The following is a 24,825-nucleotide window of genomic DNA, read 5'->3' as shown; positions in this document are numbered from 1 at the left end:
CTTACTGGTAGGGCTTCACACATGCACATTCAAACCTCTACAGATGATCCAGAATGCAACAGCACGTCTGGTTTTCAACCAACCCAAACCAGCACATCACCCCGCTGTTCAGATCACTCCACCGGCTTCCAGTCGCTGCCCACATCAAATTCAAAACCCTGAAACTAAAACAGCTCAGGTTACTCACTGTGTTCTGCCAATGAAAGACATCTGATTCAACCAGCACAACAGTCTTAAAGAAAAAACTGAAGACCCAGCTCTTTCATGAACACCTTTGTCAGTGTCTGCTGACTGAAGTTAACTTTTTGTACTCAGATTGTATGCATATAGTAGTGTGTTCATTATACTATAACAGTTTTCAGAAATGAGATGTTCAAAAAATTCACAAAATATACTGCCTTGCTTCCAATGCTGTAATATCTTGCTATATACTAAATAGTAACTCCTGTATCGTGGGATTCTCATCAATACACAAGCCTATTGTTGCTCACATCCAAGTCAAAACTCCAGTCTATAAAGCAGTGAAGGGAACTGCTCCATCATACCTCAAAGCCATGGTCAAACTCTACACCCCAGCCAGACGATTGCACTCCTTTGCCTCCGGATGTTCAGCCATCCCATTACTCAGAGGACCCTGCGGTCGCTCATCTCAGCCGAGGCTCTTCACTATTATGGTTCCACAGTGGCAAGCTCCTCAAGTCAGGACAGCAGACTCCCTGACCGTCTTTTGCCACAGGCTAAAACACCCACTTATGTCTTGTTTCTAAGAGAACAAAAGAAACATCTCCAAGCACTCGTGGCGATTGCCCCGACATGGTCTGATGCACTTATTGTAACTCGCTTTGGACAAAAGCAGATCAATGTAATATAATGTCTCATGATGAAGTACCCATGGTATTATGCTGATTTCAGACAGACAACGGCACTTCCTGAAAAAACACTGTCCTTGTCCAATCAGCCCACTGTGTGGAGGCAGCGGGGCTGCAAACTCAGTTGTCTGGCAAAAAAGTTGAACTTAGCATGACCTTTTTTTAGTAGAATACTGTGTAACATCAAAACCTTCTTTCTCTTGTGTATCTGCCAGTTGTCATGGCAAAGAACAAAAAGGCTGTCACTGTAATAATAAGCCTTCAAACTCTTGGATTTATCACTCATTTATTATGGGTTATATTTCCGTGAAGCAACATGGCACTATCACTGCAGCATCTTTTACTTTTTTGGTCTGAAGGCCAACTTAAAAGGTTAGTTGGACCCCTAAAGAATCTCATTTACCCTTAGTTGCATGTAGCTGTGCAGATAGTTTCAGTTTAATTTGATGTTTTGAGATACCCATGCCCAGACTTCTGCCACCATCCCAAACATGTTTACCTGTTTTTAGCCACTGCTAAAATGTGGATGACTGTGTTGTCACTCTTAAAATTTAGTGAAATGTTGTTTGTAGGCTACATAAAAAAATAAAATCATGTCAAATGTACTTTTCACATGGGAATACATTCAATCCAGCAGACATGGAGCAACATTACCTTTCGTTTGGAGTATTGTCTCTTGAATTAAATCCAATATTGACTCCTCTTTTAACTCCACTTTTGGTCTCCACCAATTCCTGAGACAAATATCTGGCCCTTCAAGCTCCTAAATGCTCCACTATGTTCACCAAGTAATTGCTAACTTTGTTTGTGTGCTGTGTGCGCTGGTCAGGAAGTGTACAGTAGGTCAATTAGACCTTTTTGCTGAAAACAGCTGCCTGCTCCTGCTGCAGATTGATGAGAGTGTGAGACTGAACCAAAGTAGTAAAGTTGCTCCATAGACCTGAGAGGAACTGCAGACTCAGGTGATTATTCTCTGTGGGTTCTTCTCTAAGAGTAACGTCTTTTACACTGTACATACAGTACATAAAAATATTGATCATTGCAGTTTTAAGCATTTTAAGGCATTTTTAATTCCCTGTGTTGATTCTACAGGTGGAAGAGTGGAGGACATGAGCAGGAAAAGGAGAAAAACACAAGAGACCCAGCAGAGAACAGGGACTTTCCCTCCCAAAATGTCACCCGGCAGACAGTGACGAGGAACAACATCATGTTAAACTGTCAGGGTGTCACCACAGAGGACAGACAGAAACTTGAAAAGAGCAAGTGCACCACAACCAATCATCATTATGGATGAGCAACATGACAAGAAGAGGAGGTGAAGAAAAGTGAAAAGGAGAGAGGATTCACAGAATTTAGATCTTGATAGTTGGATTATTTAATGTGGGGTCGTATGATAGTCAGAGTTTTACCTAAAATATATTCCAGTCAGCATGCCCCAATTTGGAGAAGCAGAGAAGAGTACCGGCACCAAAGCTAAGCATTGTCACCACTTTACTTTCCTGTCATACACCCTGTTAAACTCCTGTGCAGCTCCATGTTCTGCAACGTATAATTACTTATTTTGCATATGGAGTTTGGTTGGTTTGGAGAGAGCGACATTTGGCTTATATAATGGCTGTTTCCTGTCAGAAAAGGCTCTCTGACAGCAAATTAAGATAGTGAAATGTTCTAAATATAGCGTACACTTAAACTGATATTGATTTTTTATATGCATGGACCTTTTTAAGGTGTTTAAAAAACCTTTTGTTGCAGGATCTGTCCAAGTGGAGCCTTGCTGACGATACTGTGTGTGACACTTGACTATGATGTAATGTATGGATGAAGTGTGTGAGGCTGCTGGCTGCACATGTGCGACTTTAAGATCCATATACACATACAAACCAAACCCCACTTCAGCACAATTACATGTCCATGTTCATACACACACGCATACGTACACACCAGCCAGGAGGTGACATTGATAAAGTAGGTTGGTCTTTCCAGGGTAGAAATAAATGAGTTCAACTGTAGCTGTGAGATTACATTCAGGTCTCTCTGTTTAGCCGCACTTTTTCAATACACCCTTGGGCTTTGAAAAGTGTGTGCGTGTGTAAAAGGCAGTGAAAATGCTCAAGAAAATTGCAGGGCATGGTGACAATGGAAACAGAGTACGAGCAAGATATGGCTTTAAAAGGAAACACGCACAGACACAACATTATCGATCTGGAATCACGCCTACACTTGTACCTTCAAATATCATCTATTCTGGTGTGCCGGGAGTTATTTTGTGATCAATTGTTCGAGTTCGGCATTTAAATGAATCCACTTTCCCTCATCCTGCTTTTTTATCTTGACATCTCCAACAGCAACAGGCATAAACGTGTTGCATCCAGCCAGATTATGTTTGTAGGTCACAGGTTTTAAAACTGTGAGGCGCACAGAGTTGAATGAGGGAATGCAGAGGGAGAGACGTGAGGCAAAGATACTGTGTGAGGTGACAGAGACAGGTGTCTGGTTTACAAATGCAGGAGCCTGCATGTCCCAGTGGAAGTTGTGTCTATTTAGAAGGTTAATGTTTTGGCATGGAGCTGATTAGATCTGCCCCCGCTAACTGGATTTAATTCCAACAAGTAGCCACCATCAAGTTGAATTTTTCGTGTGTATAACAAACCAAATTTCATGAAAATTGGTTCCAAATTAAGTGACCAGTGTTGCAGTCAATTTTGTAATGAAGTCTGCTTTTGCAATACACACTGTATTTGCTTACTTACCCTTTAAGATGGTGACTGCACAGATGTGCACAGCAGCAGCTCAGTCAAGATGGTGGCAACACATCCTGACAGTATACTGGGGTCATCCATTATTTTTACAGTTTATTTATTATTTATTTATTGTTTAAATTGAGAAAACATCTTTTAACAACCACGTGTTCAACAATCCTTGAGAAACTCTTCCTCTAAAAAGGGTTCCATGGAGGAAATGGATGTTTAATGGAACGCTTAGTCTTACAAAGAACCCCTGACGAACCATTTCCTCAGAAAATGTTTCTTCAGAAGCAAATGCTTCTGAATGCATCAGCGCTGCAGGAAGAACCATTTTGGAGCCCTTACTTTCCAAGAGTGTACTCGGTTCTCTATACAGTCTCTCCAGGATTTCGCAGGCTTTTTTGGAGATTGTTGTGACCTAAAATACCTGATTACATGGCAGGTTGTGTAAAAAAAATTCTATGCATGTTGCAATGTTTTTAAGCAATTCTGAAATAAAATAAAATTCAAAAATAAAATTGGTTCCAGGGATAAAAGTGCACAGAGCATTCATAAATGTCAATAAAAACAACAAATCTTGTGTTCTTCTCAGTACCTGTGACATTAAGTTGGGACATTGAACTCACTGAAACCAACGATGATTGGTTAAATTTGTGGAAAAGTTGTGGCGAAAGATTGTGGTCAAATTGGGTGCCAAGGCTGTACAGACCTCACTGAATTTGTGTGAATTGTGATCACAACATAGCAACATCCCATTATGCATGCAGCATCAGCGCCATTATGTTTTTGTGTTTTGGTTTCCAGTACCTTGTCCCAGAGTCTCTCCCGGTCCAGAGCGACGATGATCATTGAAGGGTTGGAGAGAAAGCCCTGGTTGTTGAATGACAGATCTCTCCTCTCCCACGTCACATTCAGCATGTGCCTGCAGCCCGAGGGAACATAAAGTTATAAGAAAGTGTAGCGTATGCAATCAAGGACTTTGATTCTACATCACAGGTTAATTTGCATATTCATTTACACAGATAAACACACGCAATGATCACCTCCTAATTAAGCCTAAAGCTCCCCTGGGAGGGCTAACGTGGGAGACTAGAAGGAGCTCATTAGGGGATGAGAGAGACAGCTGATTGGTGGAGGGCAGGGTGTTCCTACTGAGTGATTTCGCTGTCTGTTAAGGTATACATCCGTGACAGACTGGGCTGTGAATAATTAATTCCGATTAATTTGCATTTCAGCCCATGTGTCTTACACCAAGAGGTGTAAAGCACTTTTGCTTCATACGTGAACGCGTACTGGTGAAAGTTGTATTCTTCTGCCTATGCATCAGTAATAACTGCTCTAATAACAACTGTCTAGAACTAATTAAACTTGTGTTTAGGCTGACAAATAAATGCCTCACCTGAAGAGAGTATTGTTGTCTGAGTGTTTAGAAGGTTTGTTGCAGTCACCGTGTCCCTCAGGAATAAAACCGTGCTGCTTCTTGAAGCTCTCGGCGCCTTTCGCTACGATGGCAACACCCTCCCTCACCCTCTGCCGCAAGCTCTTCCTCCACTGGTCCGTAATCACTCCGATGACACCGACGGGGAAGCTGTCAGGTGGAGGGCTGTCGGGGTTGCCCACGGCCAGACTGGGAATGATCCAGATGTAGCCTGGCCCCAGCAGACCCACCTCGGATGCCTGACGAAACAAGTACTGCGCCTCCTCGTAGGAGCAATACGCCAGCAGGACCGAAGAGTCCACCTGCAGATAGAAAAAAAGTCTGTTAGCAGTGACTCACAGAGCGGAGAGAAAACACAACCTGAACATACAGCACTACTACAGGTCATCAACAGTCGGCATCAGCTGTTCCTCCTTTCAAAGGTAGTTATAAAGTTTTTGATAGCTTCACTAAATTAAAAAACTAGTTATGAAGTTCTTACATAGATATTAGTTGTTATATAGTAATATATTCAGCCAGTAGATGCCAGTGTAACTGCATAACTTCTGCAGCTGAATTAACACAGCTAACTTTAGCTTGCAACATTACCTGTTTAGATTGAAGAGGAAAAAATAGGTATGGAATACGGCCGATATATCTGACATCTTTTGAAAATTTCGTGAAGTGGGAATATTTTAGATTACATTTCACAAAATACTTAGTCAAATACATAGTCAAAGAGTAGTTATAAACATTGTTACTCTTGCAAGTACTAGTTGGTAAAACAAATTGTTGATATTTTCTTAATGTACATCACTGTCTAACTTCCATCTAAGACAATACACAGCTGTCCACCACTGCAGCTCCGGCTACAGTGGCAGCCGATGCCTCCCTGTGCTAATGCCTGGGAGTTACAGTAGTGACATGGAAAGTGGGAAAAAGATGACATCCAGCACGGTTTTGCATTATTTTGACCTAGAAAATGAAAATAAGGTTGCAGTTGGCAGTTATGTTATGCTACATCTGTGATGCTAGTTCAGTGCTTTAGATCAACAGCACACCTGATTCAACTAATCAGCTGTTTGAAGACTGCAATCAGTTGATTAAATGAGTTGAGCCTGGAGTTAGCAAAGTTAGTTGGTGCAACCCAATCCAGGATTCTCTCTCTGAAGCCTACCTGCTGCAGCATGCGCTTTGTCTTCACATCATTAGCCCCGACGGACATTTCCAGAGACAAGACATCCTGTAGATTCCACAGGAAATAGGAGGTATCTGTGTAGGACTCGACTATATCCACGAAGGTGTCGTAGCCCGGCAGCAAACTGGTGATCACCGCAAACTCACCCCAGTCATACTCCTCCATGAGCTGAGACAGGGACATTTAAAACAATAAAGTAGTGAAATAATAATATCCAAAGTAATGCAGTTATAAAATGTGGTAATAAAGAATAATTGCAAATTTAAGATTGTGACAGACTGGTGATTAAAAGATCAATGGAGTGCTGCAAGAATGATTCCTAAAACCCAGTGAAGAGTAATATTTGCACCTCTAGTTCCCTCGTCTCAAAATCAACAGGTTTTTGCCTGAAATAAGGTCTGAGTTTTTCAAGTTTTGACTTAAATGTCAGTAAATACCCCACTTGTGAATTTAGAAGCTTTTGTCATTTTGCCTTTTTAAAAAAAAAGGTGGAACGCTAACTTGTGGCTAAATGAATGTGACATTAGTTTTAACACAAGTTTTATACTTCTGGCTATTATATTTAAGCATCAAAAATCCTAAAAGTGTTGGTTACCACAGAATCAAATTGGATTCTGGATTTGAGCATCCCATTTGTCTTTTGTCCACTGTGATGCTAATTCCAGGTTGTCATCCCTGCAAGACTCTGTTGATACACTCACATCTGTATGGTAAATATGTAGCTGGAGCAAGCAGCTGTTTAGCTTAGCATAAAGACTGAGATTTGAAGGTGTTGGTGGGCAGATTTTGGTAACTGTGAGTAGAGCCAGGCTAGCTGTGCTAACCTAATTTATTTGGGCCCCAACTTCATACATATTTTGTAGAGATATGAGAGTGGTGTCATTTACTTTGAGATGCATGGTGCACACTGGGGTTGAATGAATCAGGACAATAATGACAAGAACAAATTAAAAAGCTCTTAAAATCTAATTTTTAAAAACACAACAATCTATACAATTTCACAATGGATGTTTCTCAGTTGTGGAAACGCTCCATTAGATTAAAAGGTGAGTAAGTTCTCACAGACTTAACTGAGATTATCTCATTGATTCCAAAAACATCAGTGACATCAAGCCCTGTGATCTCATGAGAATTTGTACAATCTATGACAAACAGATTGTATTTGTGGACATCAGGCCAGACCTTCAGATCAGAACAGGGATTTCCCTCACTGTTTGTCGGGATGTCCCCACATGATGTCAATCAGCCTGAGTGATCCCAGCTGGCAGACTTGCCCCTTATACACTTTCGCTATGCCAACCTAGATTTTTTTTCCCCACAAATATTGTTTAAATGAGACTTGATTGCAGTCTAACAATGAAACGCATTTCTGTACCTTGAACATGCAGACAATCTGCTGCTCCAGAGACGCTCCCATCTGCAAGAAGGAGGATCCCTCAGCCTGTGAAGAAAAACAGAGTCTCATTTAAGGATTTAGGTAGAGAAAATCTTTCATGGGGTGAAAGGTGAATGATGCAATAGCATCTTTGGAGCCGGTTTTGCTCAAATATGCTTCAGCAGGGTGGATGTTTTCTCTCAGAGGGGTGTGAAGCACGGTTTTTCTCATCAATATGCTGCCTTTTTGCCCGTGAATTCCTTTCAAAAACTTTTTTTTTCGTTTCTAAAAATACATCATGACTGGGTTTCAGGGACTCGGATAAAATATCTTCAGCAAACGCACATCTGAACTTTCTGCCACAACAGAAGCAAACCAACCGAAAGGGTTTCAAATTAACTCGTCTGGTGCGTCTCATTTTAGCAGCACCTTTAACACTGTTAGTGCTGCGGAACATTTAAATTTGGACGAAACTTTGACACTACTAGGACAGCGTACTTTAATATTTTGTCCTGTTGTTCAGTGAGCATGCGATCACTTATAAAAACATCACTGTTAAAAGTCACGTAAGCAACACAGTGGAACAGCCTTCCAAAACCAATTAAGTTGATGAGAGTGACAATGGGGAAAAAAGAAAAGTTTTAAGTGAGCTATGGTTGGACAATAGCTTGATGAAATGTTTAAAAAAATCTTCATAAATATCTGCATTGAAAAGTTTGTGACAAAAACACTCCATTAGAGTTTTCTTCACATATATGTCAGCAAACAAAGCATTAAATCTTGAGCTCACGCTTTCACCCTACAGCAATAAACATTCAGACGTAAAGCAAAGTGATTCTTAGGGAACAGTTACCATTAATATTTACACTCGTAGAAACAAAGGTTCCAAAAGGGTTCTTCCTGAAGGGCTGAGGTCCTACCCAGAACCGTTTGCTTCTGAAGAAAGGGTTTGTCGAGGGTTCTTTGTAAGACTAAGAGTTGATAGAAGGAGTTTTTCAAGGATTTCAGCAATTCTTTGTACCATAACATAAAAGGGTTCTGCATAGAACCTCCTGAGTGAGTTTGGGATTAAAACCTTGGAATATAAAAAGGTTCCTAGTAGACCACCCTGTCTGTGTTCTAGATAAAACCTTTGGAATATTAAAAGGTTCTCTGTGAACCCCGCTGGGTGTGTTCTAGATAAAGCCCTTGGAATATAAAAAGGTTCTCTGTAGAACCAGTTGAGTGTGTTCTAGACGAAACCACTTAGCACCTTTATTTATAAGAGTGAATATAAGAGTTTGGACCTTTATTGTCGCTCAGATGTAACAACAGAATCTGGACAGTCGACATTCAGCCTCAGTCTGGTGTCTCAAGTGTCTCCACACTGCGAACACTCAGTCCTGCTGCTCTCTTTCTGTCAAGAAGGGGTGGTCCGACGGAGTACGTGTCTGTGTGTGTTAGCATACATTTGCATACCATCTCGCTGTGTGTTCGTGTGTTGACAGATAAGATGGAAGTTGTTAGAGCCCGCTGAACCCATGTCCTTCAAATAGCATTCACATAAAGTAGGCTATCGGGATGAGAGGAGGGGGACTATAGGAGAGCGTGAGATGGACTGGATGCAGAAACAAAGAGCAGAAATTATCAACTGATGAAGAATTTATGTAAAGGTTTGATTAAAACTGAATCCTTATTGGATATGTAGGTTACATATGTGTTGCTTTAGCACACTTTAAATTCATGCTACCCTCACCAGAAAAAAACAACTATATAGGTCGTCTGTGGGGGCAGCTTATTCTGACCCACATTTCTAGTCATTGTTAGGTAGCTATCCCCAGTGGCTTTAGTAACTTTGACGACAGCAACAAAGGAAGTAAGGTGAAATACAAATACATCCACTTTCATTCTCATGCCCAAATTGTCAAATGCAGATTTTATTTATCGAATGACTGCAAACTAAACCTTGAGAAACATGCTGTAAAGAGACATTAGCATGATGCTGACCGACCAAAAATGCTGCTAAAAGAAGCAGCACCATTGCATAACTGAGTCATGATAGCAAGGTTAAAGAACATCCACACAAACGTATTATTAACAGCTTAGTTGTTTAAAGAAAGGGGGAAAGACGGTATCTGATTGGTATCAGTCTTTGGCGTTGACATGCACAGAAAGTGGACATCATGACAGCTCCCCAAAAGTGAAGCCACAGTCGTACACTGGTGGCTTCAGTGTAGGCCATGAATCCTGCCTCCTCAGTGTTAACAGATGGGACATGAGCCGAAACAAAAACATGAAAGTACACGTAAAATAAATTTTCCCAAAGATGGTTTCTGTCATTCTCCAAATGATGTCACCAGCGCAAGATGGCAGTGTCCGTATCTCGGATATTTTGGACAGGGGAGAAAGGTGGAGCCAGTGTGTCCATCCAGCTTCGGTCGTCAGTGTTTGACAACCTTGAAATGAGACTCAACAATCAATTATCCTCCTCCAGAATCACTAACACTACCTTTAACTGCTCTTGGAAGAACTAAAACTAAAAAACTTAAACATATCATCCAAATTTAACCTCGTTTACAGAGGTCAGGCCTTCAAAACCATGACTAAAGTGGCAGTTACACACGTCAAATAAATTATAAGTGCAAATACTGTATATGCACACAACACGCAACAAGCATTGGCTGCATTTAGGTGTAGAAAAAACTAGAAAAATATACAGTATCAACTGAAAATGCTCAACAGTCTGTATTCTGGGTGCCCTGTCCCCTGACTTTTTTCAGGTGGGACTGTGTAATACCAGAGCCAGGATGGAAGATCTAAAGAGCCCAGAGGTGCTGTAGGGCAAGAGAAGACCTGTGATGTAAGAAGTTGCAAGACCACGCCGGATTTTCAGACGAGTTGTAATATTCTGAATTTGATTTGATAACGGACAGGGGAGCTGGTGCAAGAAGGCGAAGATCAGGGAAATATGGGTCTCACTGTACAGCAACATCCGACACTAAGCGGAGACAGGGAGTCTGGGAAATCTCAAAACACGACGACGCACACGCGCATATGCAGATAGAGAAGTGAGGCAGCAGGAAAGAGAGAACGGATAGTGTTAAACTGTCAAGTGCCGTTTGAGACCAGGTCTCAGATCTTCTCAGTCTGTTCTCGTCTCAGAGGTGACTAACTGTCATCTCTTCTTCCCGGTGCTCTTCCCTCTCCCACAGCTCAGAGGCTTTGCAAAGCCCCAGAGAGCCGTGCAGCCCGAGGAATACCACAGGAATATCACAGCCAGACTCTCCTTCACTCAAATTTTGCCAGTTTCATCTGCGCCTGAGCTTGTTTGAGACTCACCTCCGGAGGCTCGAGCTCCAACAGACCACTGACTGGGCTGCGCACCAGAATAGCTATAAAAATAGCAGTACACAACCATGTCAGGCTGTCACTGAATAAATAAAAAATGTCTCTGGATTGGCAGTCCTGGTTCGCTATAGTGTCCCACTTCATCTGATATGATGGAGGAGCGTTGAGGTGCATCATTTGAAGCATCATTAATACAGTTTCTTTACCTGGGCCATACGCACAATAAACTCAAACAACCACTGAATGACCCTTCATTCAGACCGTCTTTCTATTACAAACCCACTAAATCCTATTCCTAAGTGCAATATCACATATATTCATGTGCAATAATACAGATATTACACAGCTTTGTTAAATACTCAATTCTGATGGGTCAGTTACAGCAAGGACCATTGCTATGAATAAATGGTAATAAATATGGTCAATAAATATGGCTGTTGCTATGGACACAGTTCTGATCATAGACTCTGAAGGAGCAACAAAATCTTTTTTTTGAATCAATAAAATCATTTTTTAATTACTCACCAAGCACTTGACATCATTTTAACGTTGTCTTTTGGGATAAATCTGGTCAGTCCATTGTGGCCTTTATTTAACCCAAAACTGAACCGTGTTTAGTCCATCCAGTTTTGTCTAAATTTAGCCCAAAAATAGATGTTGAAAATTAGGCCATGTTTCATCCGTCCAATTTGCCCCAAATTTGGCCCAAAATTTGACTGTCAATTGGACCGTGTTTAGTCCATCTGATTTGGTCCAAATTTAGCGCAAAATTAGATGTGGAAGACTGGGTTGCATTTAGTCCATCAGATTAAGTCCAGATTTAGCCCAAAAGTAGACGTTGAAAATTGGGCCATATTTATTCCATCCAATTTGGTGCAACACCCTGTGTGGGTTATTTCTCAATAATGTCCCAGTCACTGCACATGATATTTTATTTATCACATGGTCTTTGTTAAGTACTCCATTCTGATTGATTAATCATGGCGTTCTAAGGCTTATTATTTCTGAATAACAGACCACTGCTGTGAACCACTGTGAAGAAAAGACCATTGCCATGGACACAATTCAAACTAGTAATTTAAAGTAAATAGAGTGTATAATGTACAGAGCAGGTGATTACTGGGAAATAAACTGCTTCATGGTGATTGATGACCTTCTCACTGTACATTATCCCTTATTTATTATTGTTGTTTTTATCTATTATTCAGCTGTGGATGTTTGCTTTCTGTGGTTGCTTTGTTCCTGTATTTTTTTTGTTTATTTTTGTATGTGTCATTTTATTGCAATGATCAGGAGTAGCGCTGCTAATTTTGTTGTATTCAGTACATTGGCAACAAAGGATTTTATTCTGTTCCATTAGAATCAAATTTGTTTTGTCTGAGTTATTAAACAAGCAAATAACACAGTGACCCCGCCTTGGGCCAATAAGCGTTTCATCACTATCCAATTAGCAGCATTTTAAATTGTGAAAAATCAACCAGGCTTGGAAGCAAATGTGATGAAAGACATCCACTTTCCACTTCACAGCAAAATCAAGCAAGAATTACAACAAAATTACCTTCCTTTGCGTGTCTAACTCTCACACTCATACGCTCACATGAGAAGACAGAGTTAACCCCCCCCTCCTCCTCTCGTCCTCTACTTCCCAGCCGTCTTGTTCTCACCACCTTGGCAGTGTGGCTGTCACACACAGACGTAATTAGCAGTCCTACTGCAGGAGCGTATGGTAATGTGACAGGAAGACGGTGGACATGGTGGTTGCTCACACACTCCTCTCCTCCCACGGGGAGAACTCGGCGCTGCACCTCCCCTCGGTGGAGAGACGGGTGTGGGTCAAACAGATAGCAGGTCACACACACACATACTCGCTCTCATATGGATATATCCACTCATGTACACTAAATCACTCTACACTCCTTCCATCTCCAGCAGTGGAAAGAACATTTAATCAAGTATTCTTTCATGCAATTTGAGGGTGCTTGTCAATCTACTCTACTATACATCAATGGTAAAGACTGTTTTTACTCCACTAAACTTATCCAACAGCCATAGTTACTTTCGAAATTTAATCATCATCCAGCAGCATAAAAAGCACTTAAAGGGATAGTTCTTTTTTTGTAAAGTGGGGTTGTACAACTTTCTTATGTGGAAGTTAAGCAATGTACTGCTGTGGACAGAATCAGCAGCAAAATGTATTTTAGTAACCTAAAAAAAGGCCCACCTAAAAGAAAAAAAAAAATTTTCCACTGCCTTACCTTACAGTCGGACAACATTTTCCAATGGGAAACTGCAAAATGTTGCTCTCTCCAAACCAACCAGACTCCATTTGCAAAATCAGTCATTTTACCTGACAGAACACAGGAATTACTGGTTTACCTCTGCCTCAGTCAGTTAGTTTGTTTGTCTTGTACTGTAACTTCGGTGTTTCAAAAGGTTAGTTTGGATTCACCAAACACGAACTACTAACCAACTGAGGCAGCAGTAGACCAGCATATATATATTGGCTTATATAATGGCAGTTTTCCTTTGGAAAAGGCTGTGTGATGGCAAGGTAAAGAGATGAAAATGTTCTAAATATAGCGAACATTTAAACAAATAGATTTTTTTTGCTTAACTTTTTTTTTAAGTTGCAAAAATTAACTATGGAGAATGCTTCAGATAATCCAAACTATTCATTTAAACTTCATCTAAACCAGCTATCACATTAAAATACTGCTTGCACATTAATTACTAAGTAGTTTTGGTGCCTAAACCTAACCAAACATTTCACAGTGTTAAATACCTAAAAAGGGTTCCTGGCGGTGTATCACACAATCACTAAACGGTACCTTGTGCTTATCTATGAGATGCCGAAGAGTGAGATGAGAAAAAATGGCTAAAAAAGAAATGGTCAAATTTAATACAGCAGAGGCTGAGATATTCCAACTTTTAGTCCCTAAAATTGGTCATTCTTCAAAAGCATTGGATTGCAAACATCTAATAACACAACTCAAAAGGCTCTCTGCCTGTCAAACGCCCCAGTCTTTAAAACTCCACTACAGGTGTAACACAGTCTCTACTAAACCTCAAACTGAGATTACACATGTGGTGTCACTCAGTAATTTTCTCAGACTTTAGAAAGCTTCTTCAGAGAGACAGGAGATGTTACACAACTGTTTTTACAGGCTGAGAAAGACTCTCTGAGACTAGTAAATTGACTTCAAATCGGTGGAGTGCTGGATGTGAGAATATTTAAAGCTACACCAGTGTCCATCTCAAGCTTTTTTCTCCTTTTCTCCCAGGATAGCAGGGCACATATTGAAATGGACAGACACAAATACACAGCACACGTGCAAGTAAAAAAAGCATCAAGAAACAGATGTTTTCAGCGAGCTATAAACAGTTTTCAGTGTAGACGTATAGAGGGATTTAATCTGTATGCAGTAATAAGATTGCAGACAGAACTCTGGTTACAGCGAGCCTTTGAGTTGAGTGAGTTGCACGTGATTGGTTAGTTATAGAGTCACCCAAACACAACACAACCAATGCACAAGCTCAGCAGCTAACATAAAATGAACTTAAAGGGTCATTACACCAAAGAAAAAAAAACATACATTTAAATTCAATGTGACTCAAATATCAGCAATATTCACTGGGACCAGGGCCAGAGTATTAGCACCCAAACAAACTTCCTAACATTTTTTGTGTTTAAAAAAACATACACACATTTTATTTAATTTAATTGTTTTTTTGTTTTGTTTTTTGCCCTACATTCTGGTCAAAACTGTAGCTACTGTGCCATGTAATACAATAATATAACAATATGTGTCATACTGTAAAAAAAAAAAATACTGTACTAAAAGCTTCTAAAAGTTTGGGAACCACTACTTTAACAATAGCTGCGGCCCAGAATGTGACTATTTCTTCAGAAAAACTAGTTTTGTGGAAATCATGACAATCACAGCATTGAAGCAAAAGACCACAACCTCAGACTTAATAAGATGGAAAAGCACTATTCAAGTCCTTATGGAGAAACTGACTCACAAATGAAGAAATACGAAGGATGCATTTGAAAAAGGATTATCTCTAGGTGTAAATTTATAACTGATGATTACACATCCCTCTCAATGACAATGACAAAGTGGAAGTATCAGGAGAATTGTATTTTGCTGAACTGCTTGCCTGAGAGCCTCACTGCTTTATATTCCATTATATTATTTTGAATTGTCACCTGGCACCTAGATTTTGCATTTTCCTTAAGACATCACTACCATATGGCTACGCTGTTGTTTTGTTTAGTGTCTTCTAAGCCCATATGGGCTGGGCACCACTTGGTGCATGACATTTAAATAAATAAAATCAATCAATCAATCAAACCATAAATTGTTGCGTAAAAGTTGTAAAATGATGCATCAGACTGCAGGAGAGTAAGTGTCTGATGCTCAAAATATCCAGTATGTAAGAAAAACGATTCTGTACCAGCTTGTTCTCTCTCTGACGTGATTATCTCACTATTTACAGTAACTAGCTCTACTTTCCTCTTTGTGTGGCAATGGAGAACCCGTTTTAGTTCCTGGTAAGAACCTTTTATCAGAACCCTTTCAGAAAGAAACTGACATAAAAGGTTATTCCTAGAACCATCTGTGAGCATCTACAGAAAATCCTTATAAAGGTGCAATCGTCCCATCCAGAACCCTCTCCGGGGGTTCCATCTAGAACACTTCCACCTGCTAACGATGCCAACAAAAACCCCATCAGGGTCTTCTACAAAGAACCGTTTTATATTCTATGGGTTTCATCAAGTACCCACCCATGGTGTTCTACCAAAAACTCCTCTATATCACAAGGGTTCTATCTAAACCCATCCTGGGGGTTCTACTAAGAACCCTTTTTTGCAAGGGTTCTATCTAAAATCCACCCTGGGGCTTCTATTAAGAACCCTTTCATATTCCAAGGATTTCATATACAACCCACTCAATTGGTTCTACACTGAACAATTTTATGTTCCAATGGTTCTATCTAGAAACTACCCAGGAGCTTCTACTAAAAACCCTTTTATATTCCAAGGGCTTCCTCTAGAACCCACCCATGGGGTCCCTCTAAGAAGCCTTTTATATTCTAAGGGTTCGATCTAGAACACATCCAGGGGGTTCTAGCAGGAACCCTCTTATATTCCACAATCGGTATGTTCTACTAACAACCCCTTCATCTTCCAGGGGTTTTATGTAGAACCCATCCAGGGGGTTCCACCTTTGGTATAAAGAACCTTAAATGAACCCTTTCATTTCAACCATTCTTGAGGAATCTTTCTTCCTAAAAGGTTTCTTAAGAAGAAAAGCATTCTTTATGGGACCCTTAGTCTTACAAAGAACCCTTAAAGAACCCTTTCTTCTACAAAGGGTTCTTCAAAAGCCAGTGGTTCTGGGTAGAACCTCAGCTCCTCAGGAAGAATCCTTTTGCAGGGAAACTTTCTTTCCTGTCCAGCCCTCTGGATAAATAATCAATCACTCCCACAAACAATTTACTTCAGTTTTGACGCTCAGCATCATATTATTGGCAGTTTGATTGACTATGTTATTGAAATTATTGGGCCATGCCGTGAAGCTCGGAGGTGGCCTGCCCGTTAACGAGCTTTCATTCCCACCGATCATGACCTCTTTATGGAGTTTCTGGTTTCTGGACCATGAGGCCAGGAGAGAGTCAGAAGTGAGGTGGGCGGAAGGACAAACGGAGAACCGGGTCAGTCTGGCCACAGAAACAACCCCCCAAAAAAGAAACTTACAGTGATCCAGTGAGAGATGTCTGGCTCATTGCATCACTTTGGTCGAATATCACGAACTGAGTGTGACCTTAGACTGCAGCCTGCAGACTGGGACTGTAACTCCTGAAATATAATCTTCCTCTGACAGCTTCAAATTGTAATAAATGATGTTATACGCTTGAATACTCGAGCTCAACAGTTTCCTTGCTTCAAAAATCCATCATGTGCACATTTAAAAGGCACTTTTGTTCCTGTTTACTGGCAAACACATAAAGCTGTCGGTTTTGTTTACTCCAGACTTTATCATCCACTACTACGACGATCACTCATTATTTGATGTTTGTAATGAACAAAAACTGGCTCATGAGTGATCAAACATTCACTATGTATTTCCTCAAAAACAGAGAGATTTAATAGGTTCTCGATTATAGATAAGAGGTGTCATTTGTAGCTAATAAATGATTCCCAGCAGCTGTAATGAAATGTTTTACAACACCCTCATTATTTACCAAGTACTAAAGAGAAAACTAGTACAAAAGCAATTATGTTCTTTTATACGTGAAAGTCATTAATCTCAAAAATGTCACCTTTTCAAAAACTCTATATTATAAGCTTGGTGATAATTCATGTCAGAGAAAGTCCAGTGTGTTTTGAAAGGGTTTTCTGAATCATTAAGTGCAGAGGGTACATGAATTTTCCCAGCACCATAAAGTAAATGGTGCCAGTCCGAATGATCTCATATCAAATCAGAGCCTTTACAGAGTCGGTTCAGTTTGCCTCCAGCAGAGTGCAGGTTTATATCCCCACAACTGGCACTAACAGGTATGTGAGGTCTCTTACTCCATCAGCTACCGTGCCAACTTTTTATACAACATATAATTTGAGATCATGGGGGTTGTCACATGGTTTGTCACTGCTTACTTTTGACAGTTTTGAATTACCTGTCATTTGAAAACAAGGCAAACTTTTCTGGCACTCATACTTGCCAACCTTGACCTCAGAAAAGGGAGGACTTTTAACAGGCGACTCATCTACGTTCTTTTCTGGATTTTTCAAATTGAAATGCCCCCTCAGCTGTTAAAAAAAGTATGTTACAGTGCTGACGCCCCCCTTCCTCGACTCTCCTCCTCTCCCCACACTCAAAAGGAGTCCGATCGTCAGATTGCGGATGTATGCAAGCGGAGTCCAATACACCTGCCAGATATACGATCCATTTTTCAGGCAGTAGAGACATTTGACACCAAGACAGCAGAGCAGACACAGTTGGAAACAGTCAACTTTCAGAGCTGTAGACCTTAAACACGCTGTACAGTGACAGGAACAGATTGAAATAACGAAAAAAAAAGTGAGAAAATTTTTACATTGGGAGAAATATGGGAGAATTGTCTCCCGGGACATCACAAAGTTTGGTAACTATGCTGGCGCCCAACCCTGGGCCGTCCCACCACCCCTACCATTGTCCACATACCCTCAGGGTACACAGTGAACCCGAAACTTAACTTGTTCCTACACTAAGTGACTTGAGCATGCATATGCTTGGCAGATTTGTCACATAGCTTTTTCCAAAAATCCATGTAGCATAGTTTACTTAAGGCGTGACCTTGACCGACGTTGCTCTTCATTAAGTATTAGTTTTATAAGCTTCCTCCCATTTGGTGGGACATTTGCGTAAACTTTCAGCAGGTACTCCATCCCTGTCACGATCATCTATCGTTGCATCCTTGCACGTCTTTTGCTTCTTCTTGTATTGGCGGGTGCCGTTTGATTGAGTGACTTCTCATCACTAGATGTTACAGCTAATATTCTACATATTATTTTTAAACAGCGAAAATACAGGAGTTTTACGGGAAAATATTTGAACGAGAGGACAGCGGGAGATTATGGTAAAATACAGTATACAGAGGGTTGACATGCATGGGTCTTGGTGACTATAGATAATTATGTCGACCTGTGGATTGCTGTATGGTTGCATTTTTATAAATTATGTAATTCACCAAAATGTTATTCAAGGGCTCAGTCCACTGCTTTGATTAAACTACTCTGATCAAATTGACATGAAATGTGAATCAGATATCTATGATCAACATTTTCCAAATTCCAGAGCCTGTATTCATACATGTGAATCTTTAAAACCAGTCACAAATATATTATTTTGTTTTTAAAGAAAGGGAAAATATTTTTCTAAAACAGCTGGGCACTGTAGCTTTTAGCAATTGTCACTCAAACAGGAGTAAATAGTGCATTTGTTGGGGGCTATTTTTAGCGACAGATTAAATACATATTTGTTGCTTGAGCGAGTATTTCTGGCAGCAGGTTGGTGTGTGTGGGATTAATTCAAAATAAAGTGCCCTTGTTCAGTGTAATGAAGTAAGATGTCGTCCTGTGCAACCATGTGACTCACTGGTGTGTTTTTCATAGTTTTTGGATGTTGGTGGAACAGAGGAATAAGATTTATCAGGCTTCACAGACAATATTTGTTACCGGGATCAGTTCACTGTTGGTTTTGGTCTTTTTGTGCGATTTGTTGACAATAAGAGAAGTACAATCAACAAAAATATAAGTGCAACTCTTTTGTTTTTGCTCTCGTTTTCACAGGTTGAAGTAAAAGATTCAACATTTCTTCAATACACATAAAAGGTTTATTTCTCTCAAATTTTGTTCACAAATTCAGTTAATTAGTCGGCAATTCTCCTTTGACAAGATGATTATTGTACAGGGCTGCCTTTGACCCGTCTCAATAAAAGTTCACTCTCAAATGTGCAGTTTGATCTTGAAAAAACACAGTTAAATCAGGCACTGAACTATTGCTATTCCACACAGGGCTACAGACACCCTTTTCCCCCAGGAGGGCAAAGTCATTACTGGTCTTACTCTACCTCTGACTGGCTAGTACTTGCCTCTGTTGGTTGATTTGGTCAGGTTTAGGCATGGAGAGTGATTGGTTAGGGTTAGAATATCAGTGTAAGCCAGTCAGAGGCAGAGTAGGACGGGTCACGACTTTGCTTTACTGGGAAAAGTATTTGGTATCTGTAGCTCTGTGTGAAATAACCATAGTTCAGTGCATGATAAATGTCTTTTTTCCAAGATAAAACTGCACATTTTATAGTGGCCTTTTATTGTGACCAGTCCAACCACTTGTGCAATAATCCTGCTGTTTAATCAGCATCTCTATATGCCACAACTGTCTGGTGGATGGATTACCTCAGCAAAGGAGAAGAGCTCACTGACCACAGATTTTAACACATTTGTGAACAGACATTTGAGAGAAATCAACCTTTTGAATGCGTAGAACTCTTAGCTCTTTCACTTAAGGATACAGACAGCCTTTCTTTGGATTAGGCTCCTATGACCACACTGCAAGCCTTAGTGCTCAATTCAGATTTATTGCACAGATCCATTTTTTGTTGGCAAATATCACATTCCAGTGTGAACTGGTCACGGTCCAAAATAACAACAATAAAGACTTTGCGTGCATAAGTGACAGTAGAAGTCAGTGTTTACAGTGTAATGTCTAAGCTCATGCGCAGTGACAGCAAGTAGATTCATGGGCAGATAATATCGAGGATGAAGATGATGAAAAAGACATCCAATTGGCTGCCACAGAAGTGTGTGTGGGTGTTGGGAGTGGTGGGATTGTGACGTGAATGCTTTCACAGAAACAGTTTTCATCCAAAGTCAAATGCTACTTTTAACTTCATCTGTCAACGCCTGTCCACAAGACTCTGGCAGCAAGACATGACAGGCGAGTGAGTGACGTAAAAGTCGCACAAATTAAGATTCATTCACACTGAGGTCATAGTGAAAAAACTCCAACCTGTAAATGATTTGAGACGTCATATAAAACTAAAAAGATCAGATTCCATGTGATTTGTGGTGTTGACACTGTCATGAAAAAAAAATGGTATGAGTCACAAATGATATGAGTCAGTTGGATGCGAGATACTTGTGCCTGCAGTCTGAACTTAGCTCCATCATTGAGGGAAATTTTACTCCTGCAGCACACAATAGTATTTTAGACAGTAGTGAGTTCCAACTTTGTGGCAGTAGTCTGGAAGGTTTTCCCAGTTTGTTGTGGAAGATGTTGACTGACTAGAGGCAGACATTTTGTCCCACGGGACACAGGACTCCCATGGGATGGAAGTCAGATCAACTGGAGCGGGCATCATAATAACAATAGGTCAGTTTTCTATGTATAAAAACACGTAATATGTGTGGAATGTGAATTTATGGAAATGGGATAGGACAGGAATTATTCTTCCAGGACTGGGCGAGACAGGATCTTTTGTTTTACTCTGCCATGGGACTGGGAGGGGACAGGAGCACTATTGTGCGACTGGGACGGGACGAGAGTGGAAATCCTCTCCCCTGTCACCCTCTAGAGCGCATGCATCTGCTGGAGTAGTTAATTATGTGAGAAGGCTCAGGTGTAGGAGCGCTGTGGCTGAATGACTGTTAGTGAGGCACCAGCTTTTGCAATGTTCTGTTGAGGACAGACCTTTGTATGAAAACCAGATACATCTCAGACCAACCTTAACAGAACTGGCGAAAGAGCTCACAAGAGCAGGGACCAGTGCTGGCAAGTCCTGTACTGAGGGACCAGCTAACTGCTAGCCTGCAGCTAGCACCCATCTGCTGGCTGTTTCTCTGGTCCTGGAAGTTCAGCTTTCCCTCCTCTACACATTTTAGGTAAGGGCTAGTATTGGATAATTAAAACCCCTAGACTTAACGCCAGTTTTTTGAGCCTGGTGTGTTGCACTTGAAACCTGTGGCTTTTCAGATCTGGACCTGTGATGCTCCTCTGTCTCATATAAATAAGCTGTTCTGATTGGCCTGAGAAGTCTGTCTGAATGGGAAAGTAACCAGATATATCTGCCAGAGAGAACGAAACGTGAGCTTGCAGATTTGTCTGGTTCCCAGGCTGATAAAAAAAAAACCCCACCAGATTTAGAGATGCACAGACTTTTTCACAGAACAAACACAGATGCAAATTATTATTATAATCACCATCATCATAATTGGAGCACTCATTTATCTGACAGTGGAATAAATAAGTTTTGTTGTTGTTATGAACTTGTTTCCTCCCTCCTCCGTCTCCTCTCCTGCTCCTCCCAGTGTCTCCTGCTCTACTACTCCCATGACTCGACATCTGGATGCAGCACCCTCTAATGATCACCCGGCACACTGCAGTGACTCACAGCCAGCCAGCCAGCCAAGAACACACACATGCACACACACTCTCACAAAGACAAAACACACTCAACCTCTGATTTCCAACTCCTCAGAGAGACACGTTGCAATATTTTTTCCCCTCTCCCTCGCAGGCCCTATTGAACAGTCTTTATGCCTTTTCTCAGCCGTTCTTCGCGCTCTCTCATTTCCTCTTCTTTGCCTTTGCTTGATGTGTGCGCCGTCTGACAAAAGACACACTTCCTCTCCTCCCTTCAATCTTTTCATCTTTGTCTCATTCCCTCCTTCCTTGTTGTTTGCCATAGAGAGATCACTGAGACAGGAACCATAAATAGGCAGCCCGGGCGGGTGCTGCTTCTTTTTAAACCCACCATCAAAGATATTCATCATCATCAGGCTATTGATAATCAAGCACTATTGAGCTCTTTTATCCCCTAAGAGAATCATGCTCTCACACATATGTCTTTCTCCATCCAATCCACCTGTCCCATTGTGCAAGACACCTCTGACAAGCTTTTTTTCTCCCCTCGCTGACAACAAAGGAGGGTATAAGAGACAGAAAGAGACCGAGGGGGAGTGTGAGGAGGAGGAGGAGGACTGAATGAGGCCTTCGACAGGCAGACCTCAGAGGAGAGCACTTTACTCTTTGCGCTATATAGAGAACTGTCACTCAACACTTTGGGCTCGTCAGACAAACGGTCTCTCAGAACGATGGATAACATCTGCACGTTTGACAAGCAGAGAGGATAAATAACGACTGAGCGACTGACGACTGAACCAGATGTGACTCGCTCTGATCTGACTGACAAACTTTAGAGATAGTTTAGGCCAGCGTTTCCCAAACTTGCCAAACCAAACGGGACCCAAAATGGGTCAACAGTTTAATGATATTCAGCACAAGAGACAAGAACTTTAAAACAAAGAAATAATATACAACGGTGGTGGAAAAAATGTAACCGCCACCTCACTAAAAGTCAATGCTCCCATGAAGTCAAAAGTGTTTTTATCATATATGTTTTGTGCTACTACAGTATTCAAGACAAAAACGTAATTTTGTAGACATTCTTGAGTATTTTTAATGGTATTTCAAAGTTTATCTTTACCCTCGTTTAAGTTACTACGTCACGCTACTCATCTTCCTGCATCTGTTTCAAATTAAAAGCCCTCTACAATCTTAGTGGACACTACAAGTCCATTATGAGGCTGAGACATTTGATTTTTGATTTTATGTACTTTCATAATGAATAGATTTTAAATTCATGGTTTGCGGTGTTCTTTATCGGTTTATAAATGTAGACGTTATGGTGATTGATGATGCATTTTTGTAAGTCTGGCTGCTGGGGAGACACCAGATTACTATTTTGGGTTTCAAGCTGAAAAAGTTTGCTGCTTCACTCAGTGGAAGAACTGCCTGAGACAAGTATCAAAAGCACATTTGGGGTAAATATGAACACCTCTGTGCCAATTTAAGGAGAAGCAGTGACGGGTAGAGGAAAGAGAGAGGTTATGCAAGGAGCAGGCAGTAAATAGAGAAGAATAGAAGGAAAAGAAGAGTGAATGGTTTGGATTTTGGGGGTGAGTGATAAGCGCTGTGGGGGGCCTCAGCCTCCTGAAGGGTCTAATTAACAGTTTAATGGGGTCCTGGAGCTCCAAGAGAGCAGGAAGGCGCGTAGGCCTCTCACTTCTAACCGCAGCCTTAATGGATTCAGCCGACGCACAACAGAAGGGGGAAAAAAAGGATTCAAATGTGTCAGGGAGGAGAGGTGATGGAGGGGAAGACAGAGGTTTAGAACTGAAACATGGAAAGGAGGGGGAAATGAGACAAGGTGAGAAGTGGACAGAAAGACAAAAAGAAACATGAACAAGCAAAGGAAAAGAAAGACGTGGGGAAACAAAAGTGACGAGGATTTCACTTGTGAAGGAGGGAGGGGAGACTTATCAGTGAGACAGTAAAACACTGCCTTCAGGCAGCTGTCAGCCAAGCTTCATCGAAGCATCTTTCTCTTCTCTCCGTCTCTTACTCACTCACTCTGCCTTCTCCCGCTCTGCCATCAAAATACAGCAAATCAATCACCCTCCTGCAGCTACGACTCCTCCTGTTTAATACCCATCTATGACGTGACATCTGCAGATACCTTTTGATTAACGGGAAGCTGATAAATACAACACGCTGTAGTTTACAAAATGTTGCCTGGGGGTGAAATCCACCACTCGCAGAGACATAGCTGCACTCCTCAGCCCAGTTAGGAGGCTTCTTGTGGTGGATGTGTGCAGGAATTCATCCATTTGGCGGCGTGCACGTGCTCTAATATGTGAGGGTGTTCATTTGCATGTGTGTTTCTATGTGTGAGAGTTGGCTCTATAAATACAAGGTGTTGATGATGGCAGTTAAGCAATTAAAGGAAGGAAGGGAAGACGAGCACAAAGCAGCGTGGAGCGTGAGAGGAAGAAGGGATGGAGCCATTTTGCAACTAAACGGAGAAAAAGTATAGATTAAGAATCCGCCTGGTGTCATCAATCTCCTCTTTACAATCTAACCACACAGCTCACTGCTCTCCATCTCCATTCATCAATGAGATACACGCTAAATCATAGCAGGAAAAATCTGCTGCTCTTCAAGCGCGCAGGGATGATTGATTGAGGCGCAGATCGCCCGTAGCCACTTGTCTCCCCTTGCAAAGTTTCCTTTCCCACAACTCAGACTTTTCCCAGCCAGGGATTAGAGGAGCTGATGAGGGTCGATGGCTGCAGTCATCACTGATAATTCACCCATCTGTATTGCTCATATCCAAATATTTGCATGCAGCGAGTTGCTTGCCAAAGTAGGTTTCACCGCTCTGACCTACTTAAGTTGTTTTAAGCTGAATGACGCCGGTGAGGAAGAGTTCTGACTAAGACAGGAGGCTGTGAAGAGCAGCGGCTGCTGCTGCTGCTGCTGACAGGGTTTACATTACAGGCTGTTCTTCAT

General features: G+C 41.2%; 1 protein-coding gene across 1 annotated transcript in view; it reads right to left on the bottom strand.

Annotated features, from left to right (window-relative positions):
• The window catches only part of LOC146312256 (glutamate receptor ionotropic, NMDA 2C-like), an 80,654-nt gene that overhangs the window by 38,418 nt on the left and 17,411 nt on the right, over positions 1-24,825 (bottom strand). The window contains exons 4-7 of the mRNA XM_084740833.1: positions 7,604-7,669; positions 6,208-6,396; positions 5,013-5,353; positions 4,421-4,535 (exon numbers count right to left, since the gene is read on the bottom strand). Of these exons, the coding sequence (XP_084596959.1) occupies positions 4,421-4,535; positions 5,013-5,353; positions 6,208-6,396; positions 7,604-7,669 (711 nt within the window). The remainder of the gene's footprint in view (positions 1-4,420; positions 4,536-5,012; positions 5,354-6,207; positions 6,397-7,603; positions 7,670-24,825) is intronic.

This window comes from Lutjanus erythropterus, chromosome 17 (assembly GCF_056507025.1).
Source record: "Lutjanus erythropterus isolate fLutEry1 chromosome 17, fLutEry1.hap2, whole genome shotgun sequence".
Taxonomy (NCBI): domain Eukaryota; kingdom Metazoa; phylum Chordata; class Actinopteri; order Lutjaniformes; family Lutjanidae; genus Lutjanus; species Lutjanus erythropterus.
Note: the sequence above shows the minus strand (reverse complement) of the source record. Positions and strands in the feature narration are given on the sequence as shown.